The sequence below is a fragment of the Thalassophryne amazonica genome, chromosome 19 (assembly GCF_902500255.1).
Source record: "Thalassophryne amazonica chromosome 19, fThaAma1.1, whole genome shotgun sequence".
NCBI classification, from domain to species: domain Eukaryota; kingdom Metazoa; phylum Chordata; class Actinopteri; order Batrachoidiformes; family Batrachoididae; genus Thalassophryne; species Thalassophryne amazonica.
In genome coordinates, this window is record NC_047121.1 from 13,205,275 (window position 1) to 13,215,090 (window position 9,816).

A 9,816-nucleotide genomic window follows, 5' to 3' on the forward strand; every position below is an offset into this window, starting at 1 on the left:
GGGATTTGCTTGCTAAGTATGTAATCTTTGACACCACACTGGATTCCTTTTCTTTTCTATTTTTGGCTAAAACACTGCTAAACCTCCTGAAAAATTTCCCAAGTTCAAATTTTAAGAGCTCCCAATTTGTACAAAATTAATTTTCATTTCTAGCTTTAGACCAGAAAAGAGCTATAAGTTGTGTGACCTCTTTTTTGACCGTTTCATTTGATAATAAAGAGCTATTAAGTTTCCAGCATACAGAATGAGAAATACTCATTTGAGTGGCTGTGAGATTAATTCTAATAAAAATACCTTTATGATCAGTAAGAGGAGTGGGAGATATGTCTACATCAATTGTTGATCCTTGTTTAACAAGAGAGATCAGCCAAAAATTGATTCTTTACTGACTAGATCCTGTTTTGTTGCTCCAAGTAAATGCCCTGTTATTGGGGTATTTAACTCTACAGATATCATCAAGATTAAATTTATTCATAAATGCAGAAAGGTTAGTGTTTTCTCCATTTAATAGGCCTGGAGGCCATTTGTTTAAGGTACTATTTAGAATGATATTAAAATCACATCCTAAATAGTAGAGTGGCATACGGAAATCTGGCTAACAAGTTGAGGATTACATTGTCTATAGAAACAAGAAGTTGATCATTTTCTAGTTTTGAGTTGTAACCATAAATATTACATGTGATAAAGACTTTGTCGTCGTACTTTATCGCTTGGCAGATGAAGTGACCATTTGGGTCACATCAGTACACAGTACATTCCCATTGAATTTATGTTTGAATGTGGCGACCCCTGCTGATCATTCTGTGCCATGCCACAGCCATATGGAATTACCCCACTGACATTTCCAGTAGTTATCGTTTGTAACAGAGTGCGACTCCTGAAAATAGCCAAAATCAGATTTAAACTGCTTAGCAAAAAGAAATAAAGCTTTGCGTTTAATGTTGTTTTGCAAACTCCTAGCATTGAGCGAGAAGAGAGAAAGGTGAGAGAGGTTAAGAATAAGTAGAAACTCTAATAAATAGAGATGAACAAAGGATATTGTCTGAATAATCCCTTAGGCTAGCTCAAACAATGTGCTGCCAAGATCAGCACCAAAATAGGTTGACCTAATACTTATTAACATATTTAATTTGGGACCTTTTTCCTCTGTCTCTTTCCCTTTTAAATAAAAAAAGAAAAAAAGGCAATATTATTAATTATTGTTTTAAACTTTAGATCTCTTTTTTCCCTTGTTCAGAATGTATTTTGGTCATGAAATGAGCTCTTTGTTTAACATGACCTCAAAATAGTCAGTAACGGAGAAAAGTCGTCTGCATGAGTGAACGTAGTTGTACCAGAGTACTATTTTCTTCTTAAGGATAAATCTCAGAGCCATTTATGAATCCTCTTCCACCCACAAAGTAGGCAGACTTTCCATCATCACAAGCTTTCTTTATCTTCAGCCACAGCTTTTGTCTGTTGTCTCGGTCGTCTTTGGTCAAATCTTCAGTGAACCGCAGACATTTTGCTTGGAGAAAAGCGCAGTTCTTGGCCACCTTCCACAGCTCCTCCTTGTGTCGCCAGGAGATGAACCTGATGATGACTCCACGGGGCTTTGGGTCATCATGTCGTCTTCTTCCCACACGATGGGCCACATCAGTGGTGTCGGGGAGTTTCTCTTTCAGCGTCGGGAGCACTTGTTGGCAGATGGCAATCACCTCCTCTCTAATATTTTGTTTTACTGCCTCAACTATACCATGCAGTCTCAGGTTCCATCTCTTCCCATATGACTCAATGTCAAAGCAACACGGGATAGGCACTTGAGAGATGTCTCTTCTCTTTTTCAACTCATTTTTCAATGAGAGCAACTTTTTCTTTAATGGCTGTCATATCGAGACGAATGGTGCCAATCATGTCTTCAAGCGTGTCGCTTCTTGAGTTGATCAGATCAATAATCATTTTAGCAGTACTGTCAGAGGTAAAGTTGTACTCTGTAACTCAAGCTCTTTCACTAGCAGGTTTCTTAGCAAGAGGAGGCTTACTTGGAGTCACAGGTAACGGAGGAAACTCTTCTTTTTCACGCACTGTGTACTCCAGTCTGCTGCCGTAGTCGTGGTCACTGCTAATGGTTTCCGCCTCTTCAATGCTAGGTTTGGTAAATTCAAAAAACAAACAAACAAAAACGAGCACCTGCTGAGGTATAAAAAGTGCAGTTGCGCACTGTTTCCTAAAGATGTCAGTAGACTCAACAAGAAGTCCTCAAAAGCTAGAATCACTTCCTGGGGTCAAAGGACACTGACATGGCTGCTGTTGTATTTGTCTAGTGTTGTCTTCTCAACAACACGAACACAGTGGGCAGCTATCATTTTTTGTGTGCGTGTGATTACCGACCCGTGGCGACATGTTCCAGGTTGTGGGTGTGAGGAGCGCCTCCCGGCTTCTCTGTAGCAGGGGCGCCGTGATGGTGGAGAGTGTCCGCGGTCGGAAGTCCCGCAACGACCCGGTGGCCAAGTCCAAACAGGGCCGCATCAAAGTGCCGCCGCCTGTGGACCCGGTGGAGATGGTGGTTATGAAGGAGCGATTCTCCGAGTACCAGATGACCATGGTGGCGCTGCGGTGAGGCGGTCTAACGGCCAAAAACAAACGAGCCCCCACCACCACTACAAAAAAAAAAATCACAGCTAAGTGTAGTCACAGTTTCGTGACTGGAAATAAATATTCTAAACGTGTTGAAAATTAATATTGCAAAAACGAAATAGAAAAGTTTGAATAAATGAAAGCTCAGTTTTCTTAAAATTGTTCCCACATTTTTAAATAATGTTCTAAAAGCTTACACAGAGACTTCACAACAGTAATTTACGGGCTGGATACGAAATAAGAGTCAGTCCACAGGATATCAACAAATGGCTCACAGGTCTTGATTTCAGATTTGGTTAATTTTCACAGATTTTATAGATTTTTGGGCCCAATATGAAAAAATCCAAAATACTATGTTTGTATAACAGATAACTTTGATTATGGTTGTTCACCTATAGCTCTAAAACTTTCATTGTTTATATCTCTGTTGAAATAAATGGAATGTCATTTTTAAATTTTCCTATGATAACATAATTTTAATGCTGAAATGAGTATCTTGCGTGATTTGCAATGTGGAGGAAATTTGGCTCAACGTGGTTCTGACCCCTCCACTCCTCAAAACACTTTTTGGGGGAGGTCCCTTAAAGATCAGGTTGGAAAGGGTTAATTTGGAAGAAAATTTTTTTTTTTTTTATCAGATGCTAATGTCATCTACCCATGGGCCAAAAATCCTTTTCAAACTAACATGTTGCAAAAAGAAGTGATTCATATAGTGCTTTTAGCATCCTCAATGTCGCTACTTTAATTACCTGAACAGCCCGTGACAGTCGCTCTCATCTGACATTGCCATCATTGACACCTGCACAGCAACGCGGTCAGGGCGCGGAGTTGTGAAACGGTCAAATATTTTGCCACCGTCTACTTGATATTTTATGGTCTGAAATGATTAACCAAATTATTAACCAATCAGATTTGTGGAACAAATGTACTTGAATTAGAATTTAGTTTTTATCCCAAGTTAAAAGATGACCCTCAAAATGTAAAAATTGAGTCTAGGTGGTAAAATCCTTGAGTTCTATTGTAACGGTAAATAATCAGACTCTGCTCCATTTTGTAGTCACGAGTTTCGGCAGGAGATCCGACAAAAGCTGTATGAGGCAAAGAAGGGCTCCATAGCAGCAGAGTTGGCAAAGCAGGAAGTCATGGAGCATCGTGAGCTCATGGAGTGGAACCAGCAGGAGAACCTCCGCTTGCTGGAACTTAGGTGAGAAGAACCCATCCAAAATGAAAACAAGATTTGGAGTAGATGTGAAGGGAGTGTTGAAGTCCAGTCATTTTGGCTTCTCAGTGTCATGTTCCTGTTTAAAGGTGTTGTTTAATACACTTTCTTTCTTTGCTATTTTTTTAAGATGCACATTTTTCATGTTTAAAAATTTTGGACGGCTCAGCTTTGCTTCTCTGTGGCTTTCAGACTACAAAGGATCCAGAAGGAAAATGAAGAAGCTGAGCTCAGTAAGAAAGCAGCGGCCCTTCAGCGTGAGCGAGAAACAGAACAATTTATCAGAGAAAAAGAGAGAGAAATTTTGCAGTTACAGGTACGATGTTAAATATGTTGCTTGTACAAACCAATTGGTGTTTTTTTCATGTGTAAGAAATATCTCCTGTGCTCAAACAGCCTTATCAGTAAATGTTCCACACAGTCAGGTCTGTATGTATTTGGCCAGTGACAGTGTTTGTAAGTTTTCCCCTGTATGCCACCAGAACAGGGTTGAAATTCAACACTCAAGGTAATCCTGAAATGTAGACTTTCAGCTTTAATTTAATGCATTTAAAGGACACATCTTAGTCCAGCCAACACTATTAAAAAAAATTCTCTACCAGATTATATATCATTTCTTCCATGTCTTTAACTTGTACTCTGATATAGCTGATATAAATAAAATAAGCCAGTGTCTGTCTGAAAAATGTAAGACAGATTCATAGCCATTTTGATCCACATTCAGGATGTCACGTCGGGATCAGACTTTGATACTGACATGAGAGTCAACCTGGATTAAACACATCAACAAACGAGAGCAATCAGAGATTTCTGATGTCCGCCAATCTGGATCTAGATCACCTCCAAAATTTAATGGAGTCTTCTATGGCCTAATATCTATCTGTGATGCAAATGTCGCCAAAATCCGTTCAGTAATTTTGACATAGTCTTGCTAACAGATAGACAAATAAATAAACGCTGATGATTTTATTACGTCCTTGGCGGACATAAAAAAAGATGTCTGTATGAAGCTGAAAGAACACAGCTTTGGGTTCCACTGTACTAAGATTATAATATACAAATAATGAATGTTTATGAGTTCAACGGTACAAATATTTCATTCGGTGAAAGATGGAATGTACCATTGAAATATTCATTCCATTGAAAGAATGTAAAAACATTCGTTATTTGTTTTATATAAAGGTGAAAATAGATCATTGTCACTTGATATATTAATTTAGAAACACCAGAAAAGGGACTTACATTTTGCAGGGCTGTGAAAACTCGGTGGATCCGCTGGATTCCGCAGATTTCATCATGGGGAGGGGGGGTGGGGTGTTAGTGATGTACTCTTTAATCGTGAACATCACTCAGTTTTTAAAATGCTTATCGCAAAGCGTTCTTTTTTTTTTACAACATCATGTACGTTTTATAAGTCTGCGGATCTGTGTAACACACAGATCCGCAGACTTATAAACACAACTTATAAACTCCGCAGACTTATAAACACAGACTTAGGTAACAGTCTGTGTGTTACAGATACAAATCAGTCTCCTTGGATCCGTGGAGTTTCACGGAGGAAAAATGAACACTCAAAGCATCCCATGATGCACTGTTTCTTTCTCTTTTTGCTCTGTATGCACCACTCTGCATTTAATCATTAGTGATCGATCTCTGCTCCCCTCCACAGCATGTCTTTTTCCTGGTTCTCTCCCTCAGCCCCAACCAGTCCCAGCAGAAGACTGCCCCTCCCTGAGCCTGGTTCTGCTGGAGGTTTCTTCCTGTTAAAAGGGAGTTTTTCCTTCCCACTGTAGCCAAGTGCTTGCTCACAGGGGGTCGTTTTGACCGTTGGGGTTTTACATAATTATTGTATGGCCTTGCCTTACAATATAAAGCGCCTTGGGGCAACTGTTTGTTGTGATTTGGCGCTATATAAAAAAATTGATTGATTGATTGAAAGCATAGCTGTTACGACAGTTGTCGTAAAGCGGGACAGGTTGGTTACTGCGGCGACGCTGTGTGGCTCCTGTGTGACGCTTAAGCTCATCTTAGTATGTGGATATCCCAAACTTTTAGAGCTTTCAAGCTTTTCAAAGAAAATTTGTGCAGCATGTCTGTGTCACGGACCAACGTCGGACAGAGAGAAGCTGGCGAGAAAGACGGTTTGAAAAAGTCTTATAAGGACAAGAATCCGTGGAATTGTCGCTGGCTTCATCAACACACCTGAAAGATAAAAGAAATGGGAAAAGTGAACTGTGCTCTCTCAGGAAAACATGGTAAGAATTTTTCTCTCTCTGGAAAATAAAAATTCTGCTGTTCAAACCGGATTTTAGACAAGATTGTGACTTTTTTCACTAAACTAGACTTTCGTTGTAAAAAGACATTGTGGCTTTGAATGGATTTAGGCTGCATTAATTTACACAAGAATATGTGACTTTTTACTATAAGGTATGTTATTGATATTTTACCATGATTTTCCAAATATTCTACAAGCTTTAGCTGTGGTTTTTGAAATGCTGTAACAGTCTTTTCAGTCCTCATAAATTTCATGTATTTTAATTGTTCTGAGTTGATGCATAATTTGGTTTACAATTAAAAGGAAAATCATTCCAGGTCCTACTTTCACGTCATATTCTGTTATTTCAACGTCATCGACAGGTCAAATAAAAGGTTGAATATAGGATCATTTAAATATCCACTAATTTTGAGATTTGTTCTTCCAGGAGATGCTGAAAAAGTATCATTAGATAAAAATTTAATTCTGGGGCCCAGCTCCCCAAGACCCCCTGCAAATTTTCCTCGGATTTCACAATTTTCATTTCGCAGCCCTGATTTTGGTGTTTGTCACTGGTGCTTTGACATCAACAGTCCAACACGAACTTTAAATAGGAGACCAAAATTGTTCTCAGTCAACTTGGAAAAACATATAGTTTGTGATACTTAAAAAAACAAAACAAACAAAAAAGACTTTGTGCACTTCCTCAGTCCAGTGAAAATTCTCATCAGAAATTTGTCCAGGTTTTCATCCTAACAGCTCTTTATGTCTCCAGACAGCTTACAGCATAGTGCGTGTGTGTGTGTGTTAGCAGTATTAGCACCGTAATTAGCTCGTTCAGATCGTCATCCGTTAGCAAAACAAATGTGCTATGTTTAGTTAAACACCACCCCCACTAGTGTGTGCGTGAGTGGGGTTCGCAGCGTGCAGTGGTACAAAACATGGTGGTACAATCAAATTTGCACGGTAAATGGAACCATATTTTCACGCTAAATGCAAGACAACACAAATGGCACGAATAATCCATGTCATGTGACTTACAAAACACCACATGACAAGGATCCACTCAGCCTTTATATACGTAATTGTTAATAATTGATGAGGGGGCATTGGAACATCATGAACTGTAATGCCACAAACAAGGTTAAATGATTGAACTTGTATATGATCGCATTTCTTGCTCAGAAAATTCAGTCTTTTTGTTGCCATTGCGCAACCCTTTGAGCCCAGTGTCTGTGGCAGATATTCATTTGATATCTTATGTCAACTCTCTTAACTTTTACACTTGGTCAAGGAGCTAACCAGGCTAGTTGTGCTAGCTGCTAGCCGCTGGCTGTAAACGGTGCTTTTTAGACTTAGTTTGTCCCTCTCGGTGTGAATCCCAGAATGTCCCATCCACAGGACAGAAATGGGACAATCCTGCATAAGAACCATTTTCAAAGCCTTCAATCCCGCATGATGAAGCAAGCTCTTCACTCTTTTCCACGGTGGTGAGGAGCTAGTTTTTGTAGCTTTTCAGAGATGGTTGTAAACAGTAGACTTTTAAGGCTCAGAGTCCAACCTTCTCATTATAAATCACATAATATACCCTCCTACAACACACCTGTTCAACATTTTGACGTATTCCACATTAAACTACACGAAAACACCTAATTCCAAATATAAATAAATCCTTTGTTCTCGTCCGCTTCAGAACAAGCTGAACTGGCTCTGATGGAGGAACCACATACAAATTCTGAGCTTTTCAAGCAGCAGATGAAACAGGCTAAATTCCCCATGTGGCTTAATATCTCAGGGCTCTTGGCATCAAAAACAACACACAAAACACCAGTACTTTGATAATTCTTTATTATGTCCGTGAAGAATGTAATAAAATCATCGGCATTTATTTAGTTATTCGTCTGTCTGTTAGCAGGATTACGTCAAAACTACTGCACAGATTTTGACAAAATTTTCACCACAGATAGATATTAGGACATGGAAGTCTGCATTAAATTTTGGAGGTGATCTGGATCCATATTCAGGTTCTGCAGCAGAAATATACGACATTACACTGTAATAGCATGATCAGGAAAACACTATTTTTCAGCTTGTGAATTAAATATCAGATTGCAACATCTTGATCATTCGGATCATTCTGGATATTTGTCTGTTTGACTCTTTACTTCAAACAGAAGTATTTTTTCCTTTTCTTTATACTGTTGTTTATGCGCCAGTGACACCAGATCACATTCCATATATGAGAGAATTTACTTGGCAATAAATTTGATTCTGATGAGTATGCAATTACTGCATTGTGTTGTGGAATCTGGATGCAGGTAAAGGTTAAGTCTGGGTCTTTTATTTTGAGTCCTCATCAATGCTTGGTGGATGTCAGAAATTTCTGGTTGCTCTTGTTTTGAATGCTGAGCTCATTTCCACCTCACAGAATATATATTGGTCGTCCTGTACATCTGTTATTAAGAAAGACAAACCATATGGTACTGTGTGGTAAATCTGACAGCTCTCAAAATCGTAATTGTTGTTCTAGTCTCTTTATTCTAGATGCACATTTTTCAGTTCACTTTGATTTTTATTTTTTCTTGCCTTTCTAAACTGTGCAGGAGGACGCAAAGAACTTTATCACTCTGGAGAACTTGGATCAACGCATTGAAGAAGCTTTGGACAATCCAAAGAATTACAACTTTGCCATTGACCGAGAGGGACGAGTTGTTAAACACACAGTGCTGCAGTGAAGCATAGCAGACCACAAACGCACTGTGTTTTTCTTGTCAAGACTGAGTTAAACCTTAGTACACCACTGAAATGGATTTTCTTCAGATGCTGAAAACTGTTTAGATACATTTTTCATCGGCAAGTAATGACGTCACAGATACCTACATTTGTCAAGTTTTCAGTAAAGTATGAGCTTGATTTTCGGTTCTTTGTTGTTGGCTCTTTTCTTTTTTTCCCCCGTGCCTTAAGTGAGGAATGGACAATTTTTCCTACATTCTTCATGTTTCCACTTTAGAATTGTTCAGATTTGGTTGCTGTTTGTCACATACAGTTTTTGGTGTCATTACTCTCTGATCTTGTAACATAAATGAAAGTTTCATTGATGCTTCCAGTACAATAGAGCAAACCTTGACAGATTAAAATGGAATCCCTGTGGGGGCCACAAACTGCACATGTGTATGTGCAGTTTGTGGCCCCCATCCACGTTTCTGTGGCTAACTGCTCATCATTCGGCCTTAAATTTTGTGTTTGGAGCACCAGGTTTCTATAAGCTCCATTGAACAGTGTGATGCTGATGTTTTACGTTGCTCATTGGATAAAAACAAAAATTTGGTGAATTTTGTTGTTTTGTTCTGCTCTCTGGACTCCGTATCCACGGAGTCCAGAGAGCAGATCCATGCATCCAGTTTGGGTCACGGGAGCTAGAGGCTATCCTTGGGGGCATTGGATGGGAAGGCGGGGCACAGCGTCGACAGACAAACACTTTCATACGCTTGCGGTCAATTTAGAGTCACCACGAATTCATCTAAACCTGCACGTCTTTGGAAGTGGGAGGAAGCCGGAGCACCCAAAGGGACGCGATCCCACAACCTCAGTAACACATCGCCAAATTTATTATATGAAAAATGTATCAGAATGTAAAGAATGCCAGTTGAAAACCTATAAATAAATTACTGGAGCCACTCCAGCACTTTCAGAGGGGACTAAATCTGTCAGTGTGACACTGATGACA

General features: G+C 39.3%; 1 protein-coding gene across 1 annotated transcript; it reads left to right on the forward strand.

The window, feature by feature from the left end:
* Positions 1 to 2,269: 2,269 nt before the first annotated feature.
* mrps26 (mitochondrial ribosomal protein S26) lies at positions 2,270 to 9,011 on the forward strand. Its single transcript, XM_034159777.1, has 4 exons — positions 2,270 to 2,595; positions 3,674 to 3,820; positions 4,028 to 4,151; positions 8,693 to 9,011. The coding sequence occupies exons 1-4, from the start codon at positions 2,381 to 2,383 to the stop codon at positions 8,822 to 8,824; spliced, it is 618 nt and encodes a 205-aa protein (XP_034015668.1). The 5' UTR covers positions 2,270 to 2,380; the 3' UTR covers positions 8,825 to 9,011.
* Positions 9,012 to 9,816: the final 805 nt, after the last annotated feature.